This window comes from Halichoeres trimaculatus, unplaced genomic scaffold, assembly GCF_033239565.1.
Source record: "Halichoeres trimaculatus isolate MK-OKI-2021-1 unplaced genomic scaffold, fHalTri1.1 fHalTri1_scaffold_19, whole genome shotgun sequence".
Classification (NCBI taxonomy): Eukaryota; Metazoa; Chordata; class Actinopteri; order Labriformes; family Labridae; genus Halichoeres; species Halichoeres trimaculatus.
Window position 1 is genome coordinate 18,841,942 of NW_027437197.1, and position 19,555 is coordinate 18,861,496.

Below are 19,555 nucleotides of genomic sequence, written 5' to 3' on the forward strand. Positions count from 1 at the left end.
AAATCCTCTTTTTTCATATTTTTCAACAGGTCTTTGAGGAAACTGTTTTTTATGTTTATTAAATAGAGTTCTTTGAAACTCATGCAAGTGATGCATTTCGTGTTACAGGATTTGAAGTTGTGAAATTTAAGCTTTGAAATATATTTTTCAACATTTGACTTGTCCAAAAAATAAAAATTGGATTCGTGTAAAGTAGATATACTTGTTGACTGGAGCCCCAAATCCCCTGTCCATTAATGCAGCATTAGGTAGTGATCCAATGACAGCGAGTAAAAAACAGGACTATAAAGCTGACCCAGTCTTGCATGAAGATCATTTTAGATTCTCTCCATAATGAAGTCTACCTTTCTGAGAGACTCTCACATTTTGCGACAGCTCATTAAAGCTTTCCTCAGTATTTTGTCTTTAAAGAAAGCAGTTGAACCAGCCCCTTCTCCCTTTAAACCCCATCATATACTGAGCTAAGAGTTGGAGAACTTGTGGCGGTATGCGCATCTGTGTGAAAACTGGTGGCAGCATGATGCGTCACAATCGCCTCTGATCAGTTACAATGGAAATAAATAATTCATGCTGGAGGAAATGAGTCTAATTAGCAGGCAGTTTGGGTCCTTTGATAAAGCTGAGGACTAATTCTATGAAGGGCAGGAAGCTCTGTCATCAGTCAGCCCTGAACAGATTAGCATCTATTATGAATGAGGGACGAGCACCCTGGTGAAACCAAGTGTGTCCGAGAGACAAACTTAATAACTCCTGCGATGGGACAAACTTCCCCGCACCCTTCACACACCCACCTCCTCCTCCTGCTCCACAGCAACACACACATACCCACCCACCTTTCCCCCTCTCCCTCATCAGTCTACACACCCATCCTGCAGCTTCTATTGTGCGCAGGTAGAAGCATGCGGCTGCAATGGAGGGACTCACCCCTCCGTCCATCACCCTGACAGCTGTGGAAATACATTCGCCATGCTGCATTAAGGAGCATCCACAGTCTTTAACACCGCACTTAAACACAAAAGAAAATCCGGGGCACCTTTCTCCACGCACATTTTCCACGTCCTTGCACCACAGTCCCTGCTTTTAAACAAATATCACTTTCTGTCAGAGCATTTATCCTCACAGGGGATGTTTGAGCTGCTTGTGCAGGATTTAGAGTATGAAAAAGTGTCTGATGTAGATGTCTCTCCTGTTTCTTGCAGAACTACACAATAAAGGCCAATTAGAACTGAGTGCAGAGCCGCTCTGACAAGCAAAGGTCCCGGTATCAGGGGGGGACAAGCGTGGGCGGGCTGGGCCTGTCAGCGCTACATTGAGGGAGATAACAATAAATAGCTAATAATGACACTTAATGAGCTTGATTTAGTTGATTTAGTTGATGGAAAAGGTGCAGCAAACGGTGGATGTAGGTGATGCGATGAGAGATTTTAATAGATAGGAAACTCTGTTGGGGCTTCGCTGCATAATGGGGCTGCAGAGGGGGGAAAAAAACGGTACAAAGGGATGCTGAATGGATCCTCACGAGACATTTTGGAGATAATTAGATAAATCTCACACTAACATTCTGCACATTGTTCACTCAAGGACATCATGAGCATGTTACATTTCGCTCAGCATACAGAGAAATTCATATGTTTGCCAGAAATGGATGCTCAGATTCTGTTAAACTTACATGTCCCCAGCAAGCGCAATATGTTCATACAGTATATGAATGTGGTTAAATGCCATTATGGGAGCAGTAATGACTGCCAGATAATTATCCCTCCCACTCACACTTGACGGCTGCTGAATTTCTCTCATTTCACCACATAATTGTCTATGATTGAGTTGGAGATTTTATATACTTCTCTGTTCTTTCAGGCTGACTTTCCACAGTGACGCTGGAGGTTATCACAGGCCTTACAAGCCCCAGCCGAATTGCCCTGTAAACAACATGCAAAAGTTTCCCCGGCTTTCACTGCGCCTCTCCCAATTTTCCCTCGAAAGCGACAGAAAAAAGTCATATGAAGGGAAGTTTAATTAAGTAAGAACCTGTTGAGGAAGATTTCCAATCATGGTCTTCAGAATGAGTGCATTCAGTGTATTCATCTCCAGGCGATATGCTCTCTCTTTATCCAAGTGTGCGCTGCAGTTCTCTAGAGGGACCCCAGTTAATTGAATACATTAAAGAAGAGCGCCGGAGGCTTTATTTATTTTTCTACTTTAGTCAGACTTGTTTAAAGGGGACCCACTGCTGATGTTTGGCCCCTTCTAGAGTTTAAATGGTCTCTACACTGGGAGTGGTGCACAGGAGTAGTGGTTCGAAAAGAGATTTGATGTAATCCGCAGCCTTATTTATTCGCCATGAACCCCTGAGTGGGTCTAGTTTATGTATTTGGCAGACATTCAAATGAGCATCTTGGGCCTCAGGCCTGTGTGTCATTATGTACCTAAAGGACTCAATACAGGAACCTATAGAGCTTTCATTTTGTCCTCTGTAATGTTTTTCTCCCTTGTAACTTTTACAAGAAGTGGATACACATTTTTTTAAAGTGGAATTGAATTTCATCTTATGATCACTTTTTATTGTGGCATCTGAGGCATAAACTGACTTAAAACAGTGAAATAATCTGTAGAGAGCTGTTGCTCATTCTGAGACATTGGGACGTTCTTGCCATTTTTGCTCAGTATTTTCCCTTATGTAAACATTTTTAGCAATTTTCACTGTTGACATGTTGAGCATTAATTTTTAAATTCCCTTCATGACCTGTAACACATGAGCTTTATGATGACGGCATATGACTTGTAAAAAAAATCCCAGGTGTATATATTTTAGTAGTTATAAGAAAAAACAACTAGCATGTGAAGTATACACAGAAGTTTTTGTAGAAACGATAATGAGTTAAAACAGGGTTTTTTTTTTTGTCATTGTTTGTCATTGTTGGCTGGCTCAAATTATACCAACACATTAATTATTTTTTTACATATTAAAGCTCCTTAGAGATATTTTCTGATTATGTCAAAGTGTTTCAAAAATATCTCACCCTGCTTTCATCTAACAGTGAAATTTATGATCTATTGCCAAATTTGCAGTTGTTTATTTAAGATTGTCTTTTTTAAATTATCTTGTCTGACACCTGCCCCCTCGCAGCAGGTACAGTCATAATAAGTTTCAGTATATAAGTTGACAGTCTGAAAATTGATGGTCTTATCCGCTGTAGGAGGACATAGAGGAGCATTACTGTTAATATCAGGGTTTTTCGTGACTGGAGAAAAACTCCTTACTGGAGCTTTAACTTTGAAACTGCAGGTCACAAGGGGAGATGTTATATCAGTTAGTGTTTCAGCCTTACTTTTGTCCCTACCTAACATACAAATTGCAATTTAATGTATGGTATTCTGTGGCATAAAAATACATGAAAATACCATGTGCCATGATAAAAATTGCGTGCATTTCATTCGAAACACTTTGCTAAAATTTGTACATTTCTCGTTTGCTTTTTTTGGGAGCACTCAGTATTTGACATTTATCTTGTTTTAGTCATGTTCCAATGTTGACGACCCTTGTAAAAGGACTGATTGTCCAGATTTAGAGCTACAATGTTATATTATTCAGCAGTCTTTCACCACATTTCTTGTTATTCTGTTACTATCATGTCTGGATAGACATTCAGGGGCTGGATTGTAAACACATTACAGCTGTTTCAATCCTATAAAAAGCTGTACGGCTTTCAGTTAAACAAAGAGTAAACTGAACCCGGATGTTCAGGTCAGATGTAATGTGCTAGCAGACAGAGCTAATTCTGTAACAAGCAGCCTGACTGCTGGACCTCGGGTTATTAACATCATGTGAGGTGTGAAATCCAGACTGGTGGCTCTCCTGAGATCAGATCCCCGGACGATACTCATTAGTCAACATGCTCCTCACCCCCATCGTCACATTTATCACGACGACACAGAGAACTTCCTTGCACAAGCACATTATATGCTCATTAATAACCTGGTACAACATTCATCTTGCTGCAGGAAAATTAATTTCCTTGCTGTGCTGCACTTGTCCATTTAAACCAATTGTCAAAAAGCTTTTTCTCTTTGTTTTGCAGAGCAGAAGTGCTGTGTCCCTTCAATCATAGTTAAAAAGCTAATGGGACAAATATTATCAGGCATTTATTAAACTGGTCACAACAGAAAGGAAGGAGTCTGGAGGTCTTAACCTGCTTTTCTTCTTAACACCAGGAATCCACAACAAAAGGTGCTTGCCAGAGCGTATTTGTGTTTTAATATGAATTGTATAACACTGATTTAAATGTGAGGATGGATAAAAAAGGACTCAAGTGAGATTTAGAATGACCAAGGTGATTAAGAGCCACCATGCTGGACATTTATGTAGCAGGACTTCACGTAATGAATAAAGATTCATGCTTTAGTTCCAAATTTTAATTTTTTTTTTTTTTGCACAAAATGGTGCCTGATGTAGTCAGCTTTTAATCACCTCGCTGACAGGAGTAACTGCTTTCATTTAACCTTGACTGAAGATCATGAATTCTAAAGCGTTTAATTGGATACGTCATTTAACAGAATGAACAGAGCAAATTTTCGCCAATTCAAAGGCTCAGATTGACAGACAGTGGCAGTAAGACCCACCACAATTAAAGCTGATCTGTATTCACTGGCCCTGTCACCCATCGCCATTAGTGATGTGACTGTTTGATCATCTCTGCACTGAAACTTTGCTGAACTTTACCTTGTTTTGAAAGGACTCGACGGTGAATGAAAGACGGAGGTTGAGAAAAGGGGAAGGAGGATAGCGACACACACACACAACCACACACACGAACCCTCTGTGACCAAAGCTCCCTCTGATGCACCTCAGCTTTAACAGCGTCCTGAAAATGGACGTGACAGCACAAAAGACAACAGTTCAAATCTGGCTCATTATGTTTATTATCTCCATCAGCAGCTTAATTGAAATGTTTCAAAATCAGAAAATAACAATGCCATCTTTTCGAGACACTGGAAGTAATGGCTTTGTCTCGTCGCTCTCTGCAGACAATTGCCCCAGTGATGTGAAAAACTGTGTCAAGTGGTACACAGTGAAATGTGCGGCAGACACTTAATTGTTTTCTCTGCCTTTGACTTCAGAGAGAACAAATTCAATCTGCGTGCCAGACATTTCCTCTGTGACTCAGCCTAACCAGTCAAAGCATGTTTGGTTAAGCAACAAGCCCCAGGGTTAGATTTCACATTTTGCAATTACACTTTTTTTCCCTTTTTAATCCACAAAAAACACAATGTGTTATTTAAATGAACATAGCTTTGGGATGTTTCTGCTAACCAGATCCAATATAGTGGTTTCTCAAAGTGAGGTTTAGGGGAACCCCTGTGGGCCCAGAGGAGAGCCCTGGGGGTTCCCCAGAAAAATGACTTGTAGATTAATTTCGCTCAATTTCAACTGGTAATTTCGTACGGGGTGAATAGATTGTCTGTTTTTGGGTCATCAGGAAGACGTCTCAATCTTCATGGTTGAGGTCGTGGATATTTTATATTTTTGTGAGGAGAACTGAGGATGGACTTATTCAGAATCTTTAGTTTTGTGAAACTTTTAGTCCAGAAAAATTTAAATCATGATTGAATAATACATGTTTTGAGAAGCAGGGATCTCTACTGTATCTTGCAATACAGCTGAAAATTAGTGCATACAGTATCAGATCAGTTTTAAGATGAATATTAGGGCCCCACACAGCAAGAAGAAATTGAGATCATGAGAATAATATCATGTTAGTTTGCTAAAATAAAGTCATTAATTTACCAAGATGAAGTCATTATTACACAAAAGACATTTACATGAATAAGTTCTTAATCCTCAAGAATGAAATCATTACTGAAACTTTATACTCATACATCAATGTTTATTATTCAGTATCAAGAGAATACAGACCTGAATTTATGGGAAAATAATTATAGTCTTATTCTTTTGATTGTTGCTTGAGGGAGAAAAATAAGAAGAACAGTCCTCTGCCTGTTAGGACAATGGATGAGAAACATCTTAATAAGTTAAATATAAGTATAGATTTCACATATAACTGAATATTCAGTCTCTTAGCATATCAGTTTCATGTTTTCTTCAGTACTGCGATGCCGAAACATTGTGCAAGAAACTGCAGAAACAGACTCTTTATTCAGTCCCCTTGTGGAAGAAAAAAAATCTTTTACAACTGGGCCGACACTCTGCCTCTTTCCAGCTGGATTTGATCAACACTGACATTTTGGAGCAGAAGAAAGGCATGTTAAAGGAAATGCAGATTAGGGAGACCAAAATCAAATCCACTCAAGTGTTGTTCATTCTGCTCCCTCCACAATACAAACCATGTGTGCTGCTTTTAAGTGGTGCAAATAATCTTAAGATTATAGAGTGGTCTCTGGTGCTAATTGTCTCTGAGCTGTTTTTCTTTTGCTCCCATTAATTCTTCCTTTAAGAGCTTCTCTCCCCCTCGCCCAATGTTTTAACTAGATTTTGTCAACTGTTAGCTTTGGAGATATTGTTTGATGGCAGATGTAATGAGGGATTCATCATTTCAACATGTGTGGTGAAACAGATCTCACAAATGTTCTGCGGGACAGCTGTCGTAACAGATTTGAAATGTTAAGAAGTTTATGCTGCCTCAGAGGAAAAAGCACTTAGCGCCTGCTCGCTCATGTGTGTTGTTCTCCTGCTCAGCGGGTAGAGAGGCTGACAACAGGTTTGAAGCGTGAACAAGCACACAGCTTCCATGTGAGTGACAACAAGGATACACTCAGCTGCAGGCAAATACTGTCTTTGAGAAGCATTAGATTGAGCATTTATGGACAGTAGAATCTGCAAATGTTTTATCTCACATGAGCAAACATTTCGGAAGGGACGGTGACAGGAGGATCTTACTGGTAACAGGCAGAAACCTGGAGCAGGACCAGACATGTTTTACAGCCATCTGCTGAGACAGTGTGGCTCGGGAAGTAGGAAGAAAGAAAAACAAGATCAACAACAGACTCATGGCTCTGGTGCCAATAAAAATCATACTGTTAGTTTGCTTGTATTTGCACTATTTGAACGAACAGACTGATCTTAATATTTATAACCTAAAAAATGATACTAACCACAGCAGGAGAGTCTAAGATCAACATTAGCATTTTAACTGTGATACTGGACACCACAGCCAGTTTTGTAGCCAACCATGATCCTAAAATCAAAAACTAAAGCACAATGCACAAAAACTTCAGCTACAATTAAGTAGCAGTATAATTGTGCAACCGTTGAGGCATGCGCTCAAACATTGAAGCAGTTCCTTGTTTAGCTGTTGGTTATCACCCTTGTGTAGTGGTATGCAATGACTTTTTGAAGAGCATGAGTGCAAAAGTAAAAACGAGCAGAAAAAACAGCATGTTTTTGCCACCCAAGAGGAGAGTTTTGTCAACCAGAAAGGCACCTTAGTGTACCTTTTGGCTCCCAAGGGGGCACTGTCGCACATTTTTGATTCCAAAGTGGGCACAAGTTTTTCAACAATTGGGCCATGAAAGGGGGATGACCTCCCCCCACTGTGCACACTACTTCCCTGGTGGTATAGCTTCCCTGTCTCCCTACTTTAACCCCCTTCATTTGTGTTTCCTTTTACCTGTCATGGTATCAGTAAAGGCGAAATGCTTCAGAAAATTAATTTGCAAATAAAAGGTGATTTGATGCTCAACAGTTGGTTAGACTTCGAACCTCTGGCAAACTTTTTCACATTTAGTTTATTTAAAGTCTTGGCAGATCAATGGAGATGCAAAATCATCGTATTAAATGAGACGCATGTTGGTTGAATCTGTCCAGCCGTGGTTTAAAGGCTCATCGATAGCATCCTCAAAAGCAACAAAGACACTTTTCCCACAATTTCCCAACTTTTTCTCAAGTATTCTGCCTCTGTTCTTGATTTTTTTTTGCAGCATGGGTTCATACACACACATTGTTTCTGTGTAGGTCAATCACAATAAAAGAACAAAAGAAATCAAACACAAACCAACACCTTCCATTTTACCCCTCTTTACCTCCCTGCGCCCTTCCCTCCCTCTCGCCTTGCAAACCAGCGAGGGTCGTCACTCTGCTGCAGTTAATGGTGACGCAGGGGCGAGCAGCATGTATAGGTGCTTTCATGACTGATTGATATTGTTGGGTTTAAGGCTATAATATTAAACAAATGGTCCATTCTAAAGGGCCCATGGGGGGATTTTAATATTCCTCGCTGTGGAACAAAAAGCAAGCAGCACCTATTGGTTTGTTACCACCAACAAAGTAACTGCGCTGCAGGAGTACAGTAGCTGTGTACTACGAGGGCCCACAATGTGTTATTATCATGCAGGACTTTTTGAAAACAACAATAATGGAACACATAATTGTTCTGAAATGCTCGTTCATCAATGGCAGGATTTGATATTGTTGCAGCAGAATTAAAAGATTTTGTAAACTCTTCCAGAGGAGGCTTTTTGTTGTCATGCTTTTTGTTTCTTTAGCTGTAATGCTTCTTGACAGCTAAATTGATACAGCACTTCATCTTATTGTGACTGGAATGAATGCATTTATTCTTTATGAATATAGTTTTTTTTAAAGCATAGCCACAAGTGCAAAAGGAAGAGAGCTTTGGCTCCTTGAGTGCATATTGATCAGAGGTTATGTATATTTCATGTGTTACTGATTTGTTTTGACAGGTTACTCGCTGTATTCACTCCGCTGGAAGTTGTCCCAATCTCGTCCCCCTCTGACCGTGGCCTGGATTCATGGCCTGCACGGCGATGAATTGTACGTTGAAGGGGTCTGAAGGAGAGAGTTAATGAAGTAAAAATTAATGAAGCACGTGAGCGGCACCATCTCAAAGGCTGTAAGCTCCTCCATGCCCCATTTATAATGTATGATCTCAATAAAATCAATCCAATGTACCAGCTCTCACTTAGAGTAAGAATAGATTTACAGATTACAGCCCTGTGTTCCCCTGGTCATAATTACCCCCCTCACACACACACACGCACACACACACCTAGCCACACACATTTCCCTCCCTTCCTCACTCACCCTCCTCCTCCTCAGAGTCAAAGGTGCTGCTGGACTCCTTTATTCATTTGGAAGTTTACAACACCGTGCACAGACAATAACACAATCTTCCTATGGTGTTGCTGAATGCTCTGCTGCAGCTGCAAAATCATAAATTCTACTAAAATGTAAATATGTACATCTTCTAGGGTGTCAAACTTTTACTTGGAGCGTGCGTTTATTTGACTAAATGTTTTGCGATATGTCACGTAAAGCTCTGATGTCCCTTTAACTTTCTCCTCTACTCCTGAGGACTTGTTGAAAGTTGAAGCAAGATGAAGTGCAGCAAGTTGCCTGTATTAGAGCTCCCCCTTCAGGTGCCAGGCAGAATTATGTATCAGGAGAAAAATCTGAACAGCTAATTATTGCAGCACGTTCACGTTATTTATCATCAGCATCGATGTATAATTAATTAAGATATATATCCTTCCTTTTTTTAGAGAAAACTTCTTGGAAATCTCTGCAGAGGGTGTTTGGTGCAACAAATGCTTAGTAAAGGCTTTGCAGCTGATAAAATATGCAATTAAAACCTTCATACTAATTATGTTACAGTGTTTTATTTCGTGCAAAATGTGCAGAGACACTCCAGCTAACTGTATATTTAGTATATACTACACTCTTACTGTATATTAAGGATGCATGAGATCATTTGCATAATTTCTATAAGCTCTGTATCATCAGTTGTCTCCCTCCCTCTGTAACTGAACTTGCAAACCAGCTTCAGTTTCAAGTGCTTTGGAGTATAAATAAACAGCCACAATTACAGTTTACAACACACATTTACAGAATGTTTGAATCAGAAGTGGATAAGAAGCTGATTTTGTTTAAAATAAACACCAAACAGGCCTGAGGCATACACATGAAAAGCAGAATAGTCAAGTTCAGCTGCCTGATGTGCCTGCCCCCTGCACCTCCATGAACAATTCTGTATTTATAATGTCATCTTATCACGCTCCCCTTGAAGGCAGCCGCAAGTGCACTTATGCCTTTTTTTTGTTAGGGTGAGTTGGCAATTTCCTGTGAGATGGAGCAACTGCAGGCAGCCCTTTTTTCTCTTGATAATGTCCCTGACACCTGGACCAAACCGCTGTTTCCATCACTTTGCAGGCAGGAACAGGAGAAAAGGAACATGTCACAAGGCTGCTGCCACCCGGAGTCACTCACTGTGCATTTAACAGCACTCCGCTCGCTACACTTTTTACGACATGTGGAGGTCAGAGCAGGAGGGACATTCTTGTGTAGAAAGTTGTCTTGTCAGAAAGTAGATCTAGTTCCTGTAACTTGTCTCTCTCTTTTTTTTTTTTTTTTTACCTCAATGTCTCATTTAAAAGAAGTATTTAGCAGATTATAACGCCTTGGCTTTACATGTTGTCGCTCAGTGTCCCCTGTTACATTGGTACCACATAAAGCTGGTTATTAAGCAGCAAGCCTGAGAGTGTGTTTATTACAGAGGCCTGACAGATTGGTTCTAATTCATAATTAATCAGTTGATTTTGACCCACAGATTGTGATTGTGCCCTGTGAGTTTCATTTATTCAGCTTTTCTTCTGGCTCTGCTACAATCACCGTAGACCTGCAGGACTCCCAAGCAAATTAACAGTCTGCTCGCTACCCTGCAGCCATAATGAAAATATCAGTCAATCAAAACCCATATTATGCTGCGAAATCCTAGCACATATCTCAAGACCTGCATACAAATAGAAGCCGCAGAATTAGCTCTACAGCCGGCTTTTTTTTTTTTAAAGGGAGACAGTATTTAAGAGTTCACATGACAACCCTCACAGTGTTGTGTGCTAATAGATGCAATAAAAAGATTAACTTGATGTTTGGGTGTTTTTCAGAAATCCAGCCCTAATTCCTGGAGGTAGGAGAGCAGGGCATGCTGGGATACAAGGCCCATCTGCGACCTGTCTGCAGGTCCGGCGGTGATGTATCGCTGTGTACTGGATGGCCACAGTCAGTGCTGTGTGTTGCTGCTCACTCTGCCATGTGACTCAGGGCACTTCAACCCCCCGGTCCCTCCTTACAGGTACCCCGCAGCCCGCCACCGTGCGCTACTCATTTACTGCTACACTGGTTTTCATAATTAGCGCCGCGAGGCCTCATTAAATCTGCTCTAATGAATAAATATTGTATTTCATAGCCTGATTACCAGATCAGCTCAATGCTTGAGCGTTGTAAACAATTACTTCCCTAAATATTCATCACCCCAAAGTGGATGATCATTGGTGTTTAATACAGGACTAGTATTTTCAAGTGCATCTTTATTATACTAATAATAGTTTTTGAAATGTTCCTTTAGGAGAGAAAAAAGGAGAGTCTTTAAAAGTTTTAATATAGTATTCTATTTCTATTTTTATTTTAATGCAGTGACTGTGGAAATATCTAATAATTTTATTTTTAAACCCAATTCAGCCCGTTTAAACCATAACTTTAAAGTGTAAGTAATAATAAGCATTTCAGTGGATTGCATTCAATGAAGAAGTATTTCGTAATAAAACACCCCGCTCTCATATATTCTTATAAGTTTAAGATTCTGATAGAAATTAAAATGATTAACTTCTGTGTTTTTTGTTCTTGTTTTTTTTTTATTCCAGGCAAAATCTGATCAGCCAACTCTATGTCTACTGTGTCAGAAGCTGCATTGTAACTGTTGATTGTTGTGTTGTTTCACTGTTGTGTCACCAGTTGTGTTATAAGTAAATATATAAGATTTGCAGACTTAACTAGATGTTTACAGTCGTGGTAAAGTAAAATATGTTTGATCTTTAAATCTTCTCAATTATTTGATCATAAAATTGAAAAAGCTTTTCAGTCACTGTTAATTAGTCGCTTTCACTTGAAGTCGAGGATGAAAACAGAGCTTGAGGTCAAAAAAAAATTGACATCTTAGAAGAACAAGTATACATATTAAAAATAAGCTTGTTTCACTCTTGCAAAGAGTGAGATAAGAAGGTCTGTGGGACTAATATTTGTATTTCCAAAACCTGGATTAAGCCGCCAGTTAGCCTAGCTTGTAGCCTGAACAGCAAAAACCCCAAGACTGGCTTTTTTTAAATGAATTTGTGTCTGCCCATCACCTTTACTGAAACCTATTAAATGAAAAATCTTAGTCTGTCTTTTACACTGTTTATGTGACAGAATATTTTTATCTCACAGGTACAGGGCGACCATGGGGGACTTGGGAAAGTCACTGTCAAGGCACAGTTTCCTGGCGTAGTTCTTTGGGACACGTTGAGGTGAGTGAAGCTAGAACAAGCTACGGATACTGATCAATTATAAGAGTACGTATGTATAAATATCTCAATACATTAATTGATTAGTATTTTAAATGAGCTGTTTTTAACATATCACACGTAAAGACCATAGAGCACACATGACGTACATGTAATCTGAATAAATCCAATGCTTTTGACTTCTGTTTCCCTCTCATACATCATAAGGTAATTTCTGTATCCTCTTCAGAGCCACAATGAATGCAGTGTATAAAGTTCTCCTGCTCCCAAAAACCATCCTCTATGTAAGTGCAACACCTTCAGTGAGACAGCCCGACGGTAAGTTTTTCTCATGTATCATTTTACAACTGCGAATCAAATATTAAAAATTGGGATGTAGCTAAATTGTCCGGAAGTGTTGTTTATATGTGAAGTGACTATATTACTATATTCATGCTAAAATGGCACTGAATGAGCTTACATTTGTGGTTCCACGAATACATAGCATAATGTCAAACAATACAAATACTAACTAAGGATAATACAGCTACTACTACTAATAAAAATACCTATGACACCATGACGAGAGGAGGTAGCATTAGCAGCATTAATAAACTGAGCACTGCCCAGGTATAATCGTTGAAGCTGATCTTGCTTTTAAGTGTTGGAATAATGTATAGTAGACAGGCTGAGGTTGGTCAATGTGCTGTTGGACTCAGTAAAGAAGCCGTCTCTGAGTCTGGAGGTTTGTGCTTTGGCAGACCTGTAGCTCCTGCCAGAGTGTAGCAGTTCAAACAGTTGTGGCCAGGGTGTGAGGAGTCCTTGATGTCTCTGGCTCTGCTGGTGTAGCGGAAGGTGTCCTCCAAAAGGGGCAGTGGACAGCTGATGATCGTCTGAGCTGACTTTTTTACCCTCTGTAGAGCTTTCTTATCAGTGGCTGAACAGCCAGCATACCAACGAGCGTACCTGGGCAAAATGTATAACATATGACTTGGTTGCTTGCTTTGCTTTTGTTGGCCATTGAGAGGCATCATGACCACTTCAATATATTTACAACTAGTTCAAGACCCTTTGACTTAATATGAAACTCTCTATTCCTTAAAAATGTTGCAGCTTTAGTTGAGAATTGAAATCTTGGGTTTTGGACAGTTTTTCTTGGTAGAAGATGAAAAGTTTTGCTTAACACTCTGCCGGGGCTTCAATGACAGTTTTAAATAAGAACTTACTTTGAACTTGTGCTCACACTAACCTCTTGTTTGTATTTTGGTTTTTAAGTGATCAGCCTTTTGTTTTTACTGTATGCAGAAAATTTACAGAATAATGTCATTAACTCTGGGTATGGTTGTTTCATTGTGATGTGAATAATATTCTTAAGTGCCCTCTTCGGTAGTGAAATGCGCTGGTCAGTAATGGCTGAATGCAATTTTTATTCTTTTCGCCCATGCTCTTCAAAAACTCTGTACACACCCTTGCCACTAGGCCAAATAGGTGCCCCATGTCGACATACTTGCAGATGAAAGTGTTATTTTTGCACCGGCAGATACAGATTATTACGGATGTCCCAATTGAGGGTGGGCTGCTGTTTGCTATCAATGGTTTTAATAGAATGGTATGGCTTAAGTGCTGACCAGTCAGAGAAAATAGACATAACATGACTCAGCAGTGATAAAACGCTTTAATACAAATGTACAGTTAACCAATGAGCACAAAGCAAGCTTCAACAGAACACATACATCCATCAAGAGTTAAGCCTTTGTTTATCTGCTAAGAGTGCCGTGTGTAAGACACACAAGCTGCAGTGAGATAACCTCCACCTGCTATTATCCTGGAGATCAAATCTCAGCCGTTGATTATTTTGAAAATGTACGGTGTAATCAGAGTACGTCCTGGTGTGGGTCAAATGAAGTACATTTCAGAGACAAACCATACAGGGGTTAATTCCATGTCACATGGTGTAGAGTATTACACTTGAAGAAAAAAAATGAAGGCCATAACTCTACAGCCTCTTCAGCGGCACCTTTAACCATTCCTACTTAACAGAGTACGACAGAAAATGAGCCAAAGAGACTGCAGCAGAGCGAGAATGTGCTTTAACAGGATCAAATGATTTACAGGTACGAGATTCCCATTAGAGTGTGCTAATTGTTTCCACACCATTAGTGACAGTTATCTAATGAAGGATATTTAACCAGGCGCTGTACTATATCACACAGTTCCTCTCAGTTTAAGAAGTGAGAGGCAGTGGACCCCAGTCTGTGCCCTTTCCACCTGCAGCACCTCCACAGCCAGCACATCATTGAGCTATCTCTACAAGGACTGCAGCAAACATTTTTATTTGTTTTTCTGAACATTTACACTTAGCAAGTCTAACAAAGCTTGGAAACTTGTAAAAACACAAGCGTAATCTGCATGTTTGAAAAAAAGGAATCACTTAATTCATTTCCAAATGGTCCCATTTAAGATCAATACATTTAAAACAATGTAAAATTCAGTAGATCACTTGAACAAGGCAGTATTTTTAACAGCAAATGGGCAAAGTCTCACTTTTTAAGATCATTTACAACTATCTTACATGTTTTTTTGGTAAAACTGGGCTGTTTTAACAAGTTGTCCACTTTTTAAAAGTTTGAAAACAAATGCAAACCCAAAACTAGAGTACTGAGAACGTAAACCAATGCTTGAAACAGATGCAAAATTTGACAAGGAGGAACTCAAAGGGTTGTCTTATAATGCTTCAAACACAGTGAACAGTCGATGAAAAAAGTTGGTCACTCAGATCCGGAATCGGCTCAGTCTTCCATCCTTTACTTGGTGCTTTCCTCCAGCTCCTTTTTCAAGCTACGTACAGGAAAAAAGAGCCACCGAGTTAAAATGAGAGTAAGAAATCTGACACAGTTTGAAGGGTTGCTAAAGCTGCACTCACCTCTTCAAGTAAGCATGCACGTTGTCATAGCCATGATATTTAGCAAGGTACACCAACACTCCTGTGGCACAACGACCATCTCTGGCTCTGCAGAAGCTGCAGTTGCAGATCCCTCTGCACGGTGGACACTGCCACTCCTGAGGAACAGGAAGAGGGTCAGTCAGACGCCCAGAAAACACACTACTTTTCAACTGTGAGTCCAACTCTACATGTTCAGATACTTACGGGATCAAGCAGAGCGTCTCGAACCTCCTCCCCATAGCGGTTGCGCAGACAAGGTCCACAGAACTGACCCCGCACCCCGACACACTCTGGGTTACGGCAGTTGGTTTTGGTGTCGATTGTCTTCTGGCGGCACTGGTGGCAAGTGGATCCCTAAGAAAAGAGGCAAGATTTAAGCCGTCAGCCACAAAGCTTCGGAAACAGACTTAGCATTTCAGATCTTCTCATATGGGACTTACAGTGGAGCTGTTGTAGACCTTCTCCCGCACATTGGTGCAGATCCCCTGCAGCTCCAGCTCAGTGATTTCCTCTACAGGAACCACAACATGAGGGATGGCTTTTGCGCCGTTGAAAGTGCGGCGACGCGGCTGCAAGTTAAGTAAACAGATCTGATCAGAATGTGACATTAACACAGCATCTGTGATAAAACAGATGGTTTGTTGTAGAAGGGCTTACTGGTTCATCATATTCTTCATAGTAGCGGCTCTTGCGAACCAGGCTGAACTTGTCCTCAGGCTCCTCCTCAGAAAGCGGGCTGGGAGGTCCATCCACCAGTGTGCGGGAGCGGGTGTGTGGTCGAGATGATCGCTCTGGGTTCCTTCTTCGAGCACCTGGAGTTCCCATCGAGCGCCGAGGTGCCTGTCGAGGCTGAACAGCATAAAGGAGTTTGAATGAGTACCAAGCTTAAGAAGCTATGGAAATGTTTATTTGAGATGCAAGGAGATGGATTCAGACATCTATCCTGTGTTTAAATTACCAAATTGGAGGCAGATAATGCTGTCCGTCTTGGGAAGAGTCCAGGGACTTTGTTCAGCTCTGCCATGAGCTTTGCAAGCTGAAAGAAAAAAATAAAGAATGAGTGAGTCTGGAGAAAAGGAGTTCTAATCAAAGCACAATTTGATCAAAATCATTGCGCAGAGACAAATCAGCAAGTTGTACCATCTCTTTGTTCTCCTTTATATTCATGGCTCTCTTGTGCATGAAGTTCTCCTCTTCAGCCTCAGAGTCTGGGTCTTGTACTTTGATCTGAGGGAGCGGCTCAGACGCAGGTCTCTTCTTGCCCACCTTTTTGGAGGGAAATGTCATAGCCACCTTAAGGGCGCTTGACCTGCGGCCACGTTTTGGTGTATCAGCTGCCACTTTCTAAAATGAAAGAAAATTCATGGTTTAAAAACAGCCAACAACTTGGCATGCAATGTAGTTTTATTTCCTCTCTCAAACTTACCATGGCTTTCATGGGACTGTTGATTGCATTCTCAAACCCGCTGCATGAATCCTCCTCCGATGTCGCCCCAAATACGTTCGTCTTCTCGGCTGTCCTTCTTGTTGGTCTCAAGCTTCTCCTCTAATATGTAAAAAAATATATATATTGTTCCAGATTCTGCTACAAAAACTCTGCAAGTTAAACACCACTTTATTTATCTAGTATCTGATTTTTTTTGGTTACCGTATTTGCAAATCCTCCATCAGATCCAAAGCTATCACAGCTGTCTTCGGAAGATGATGATGATGATGTTTCGCTGGGAACAAGGGAGACACTACGGAAGCTCCTCAAGCTCATTCTGGTGGAGGGAGGCTGGGATGCCAGGGTCTGCAAATAAAGAGGAATTGAAGCAACAACCCCAAGTAGAAAAACAAAAAATATACCTAACTGCACCGTGGACTAAGAACGGAGTATCAAATTCAGATCCAACTATAAATACTTTTGTTTCTGATCAAACCATCAATCAAATAGTCTCTTAAGATTTTTCTGTATGTTTTTGTTTGTTTCAACAATAAACGTGTTTACAGTTAGTGAAATGTATAATAGTGGGAACAAAAAGCCATTAACAACACGAACTAAAGCTCGTACTTCAGTCCTTTAGTCGTATCACTTAAAGGGACACACCCCTGTAGTCGCACATTATTAAATGTAGGTTACTGGATCATGCATGTATAGAAAATATGCTGTAATAATTCTGCATAAATTTAATTTAACATGATAATTAAAATGCTAACTTTGAAATGTTTAGTTTCTTTTTCTTACTTGTGGAGCTGCATAAAGTGAGCTTTTAGTTTTGGTTATTAATGCGTTATAAGTTTAGCTCAGCAAACAAATGACTTCATTACATGATATAATACACAAAAACAACACGTGTGTAGCTTTCCTTACCTTAGATCTTGTGGAGGGCATTTTTCTTAGAGAAGTTTGTCCCTGTTAGGCCGACACACAACAGTTGCTCCTGCAGCTCTTGCAGTGAACAATGCAGATCCTGCAGCTGCATGTAGCCCACAAACCGTTCATTTCCCGCGCCATGTGAAGGTCCTGGAAGCTGCATAAAATTGATTCAGTTATTTAAAAATTGTTATGTACTTTGTCTGCGAGTTGGAGACGGTATTCTAAACTTAGATTAAATTGGAAGCGTTTGCGGTATTCACTGAATGAAAAGCTAATCGTAATTTCACCTTTATATCAGACAGTCCGTAAAAGAAGAGCGTGTGATCTTTGAGGAACTTCGTCATGGCGCGAATTTTTTCATTTGTGAATTTGCATGTAGCGCGGGTAAAAATGTTTTGACGCTTCTAGCTAATAAATCATCGAGTGTTGGGGGCAACGGTCAATTGTTTTAAGTAGAGTAACATCTACAGTAGCCTACAAGAGCAAAGGTGTAGTAATGAAACAAGTGAAACAAGACTCAGACTTTATAATGTTATTGTATGTAAGTAATTTGTGTTGATTAAGGATTTTAAGATTTCAGAAGATAAGAAAATTAAACTATTAATGAAAGTTACACAATGAAAATGCAATGGACCAAAAAGACTAGCACAAAAGTAAAGATATCCTGTAAACAACAGGAAGTAGACTTGAATAAAGCATCAAAGAGGAGAAAGCGATAACACCTCCGGGTGGGGCATGCTAGATTAAACAAACCTTTGCACTTTTGGGTTTTATGCTATCATCATACAACTGTGTTGTATTTCTGTGACAATCTGTGGTAAGTACAAACACCAGAGACAACACTCAAAAGAAACACATTTTTCAATGTTGAACCCAAGCATAAAAAATATTTATTCATGCGCTAACAGATAGAAAAGAGTTATTTTGTTGCCGTGTGGCATTTAATGGAAAAAAAGTCTCGAAGGAATGACTGAATTTTCCATATTTCAAATAATAATAAATATAAAGATATTTGTTTTAAAAAACCTGACATGAGCCAGTTTAAGAAAATACACATTAGGTCATAAATATCTGCATCAGTGTGATTCTTTTACAATAAACATTTGATTTATAAGCATGCAAATGGACACAAGTAATCTGTAAAACTTCAGTGCATTAATGTTTTAAATAGGCCACATTATGATCGTCCTCCAGCACCCCGTCCCCCTCTGCCCCCTCTCCTCGGTCGACCTCTGACTTGTTTATTGTCCTGGCGTGGCACTCTTTTCTGCCGCTCCACTTTGATCCATCCTCCATCGCTGGCTTTGCCTCCCTCCTTTTCCTCACCAGGGTTTCCTGTCACAGATAATATACCTGGTATCATGGAGGGGCGGTTTGGTTGAGGGACGGAGTAACTGTTGGACCGAGGCCTCCCTGGCTGTTGTGAGGTTTTGCTGGTTTTATTATGAGCATAGCTTCCTCTCGTGTTGGTCCATGCTTGACCCCTACCTTGCCCTCCTCCAGCAGTTAACTTGTTACCAAAGTAGGGATTTCTGCCAGAGTTAAGCACTGCCCCTGCACTGAGGGGGCGCTCTCGTTCCCTTTCTGAGGTGCTCTCTGATGTGGTACTCGATGGGCTGCTGCCTTTTGACCCGAGATTTAGTGGGGAGAGTTTGGCAGTCAGGTTGGTGGTTGGTGAGGAGCTTCGTGAGTCGTTCCAGGGTGATGAGTGGGCACGGTTTGGAGAGCGACGCAGAGCTCCTGCATAGGAGCAGCTATGGCTCTCATGTGCTGACAGGAACTGTGGCAGCGTGCGGGCCTCGGAGGTAGTCAGAGGAGCAGTTGGCTGCTGGGGTTTCTGGATCATCATCTGTTTGAGCCTTAAGCTGTACATCCATGTAGGATCAATATCTGAAAAAAGGCAGACGCATTGATGCATGCTGTGTTAAGTACAAATAAAGCATATTCAAATTTAGCACTTTTAC

General features: G+C 40.4%; 2 protein-coding genes and 1 long non-coding RNA gene across 3 annotated transcripts in view; 1 reads left to right on the forward strand and 2 right to left on the reverse strand.

Annotated features, from left to right (window-relative positions):
* LOC141808767 (uncharacterized) overlaps window positions 1-11,100 on the forward strand; it is a 33,252-nt gene extending 22,152 nt beyond the window's left edge. Inside the window, exon 5 of the long non-coding RNA XR_012599924.1 lies at window positions 10,915-11,100. This is a non-coding gene — a long non-coding RNA (uncharacterized LOC141808767). The remainder of the gene's footprint in view (window positions 1-10,914) is intronic.
* A 3,553-nt stretch (window positions 11,101-14,653) lies between these two features.
* On the reverse strand, window positions 14,654-17,689 carry cdca7a (cell division cycle associated 7a). Its single transcript, XM_074694936.1, has 10 exons — window positions 17,586-17,689; window positions 16,881-17,024; window positions 16,659-16,778; window positions 16,373-16,576; window positions 16,191-16,268; window positions 15,890-16,081; window positions 15,673-15,801; window positions 15,437-15,586; window positions 15,212-15,348; window positions 14,654-15,126 (listed from the first exon to the last, which is right to left on the reverse strand). Exons 1-10 carry the CDS (start codon window positions 17,604-17,606, stop codon window positions 15,093-15,095), a joined length of 1,209 nt encoding a protein of 402 aa, XP_074551037.1. The 5' UTR covers window positions 17,607-17,689; the 3' UTR covers window positions 14,654-15,092.
* Window positions 17,690-18,375: 686 nt separating this feature from the next.
* LOC141808919 (uncharacterized) lies at window positions 18,376-19,550 on the reverse strand. Its single transcript, XM_074695713.1, has one exon. The coding sequence runs from the start codon at window positions 19,507-19,509 to the stop codon at window positions 18,769-18,771; it is 741 nt and encodes a 246-aa protein (XP_074551814.1). The 5' UTR covers window positions 19,510-19,550; the 3' UTR covers window positions 18,376-18,768.
* Window positions 19,551-19,555: the final 5 nt, after the last annotated feature.

What these genes read in the sequence shown, in the direction of transcription:
- LOC141808919 (XM_074695713.1), bottom strand. Translation starts at nt 19,509, where the DNA reads ATGCATCAATGCGTCTGCCTTTTTTCAGATATTGATCCTACATGGATG.
- cdca7a (XM_074694936.1), bottom strand. Translation starts at nt 17,606, where the DNA reads ATGCCCTCCACAAGATCTAAG. An exon ending in ATGAAGAATATGATGAACCA is followed by an intron (nt 15,802 to 15,889) that starts GTAAGCCCTTCT and finishes CTTAACTTGCAG; the next exon opens with CCGCGTCGCCGCACTTTCAA. An exon ending in GAGACGCTCTGCTTGATCCC is followed by an intron (nt 15,349 to 15,436) that starts GTAAGTATCTGA and finishes CCTGTTCCTCAG; the next exon opens with GAGTGGCAGTGTCCACCGTG.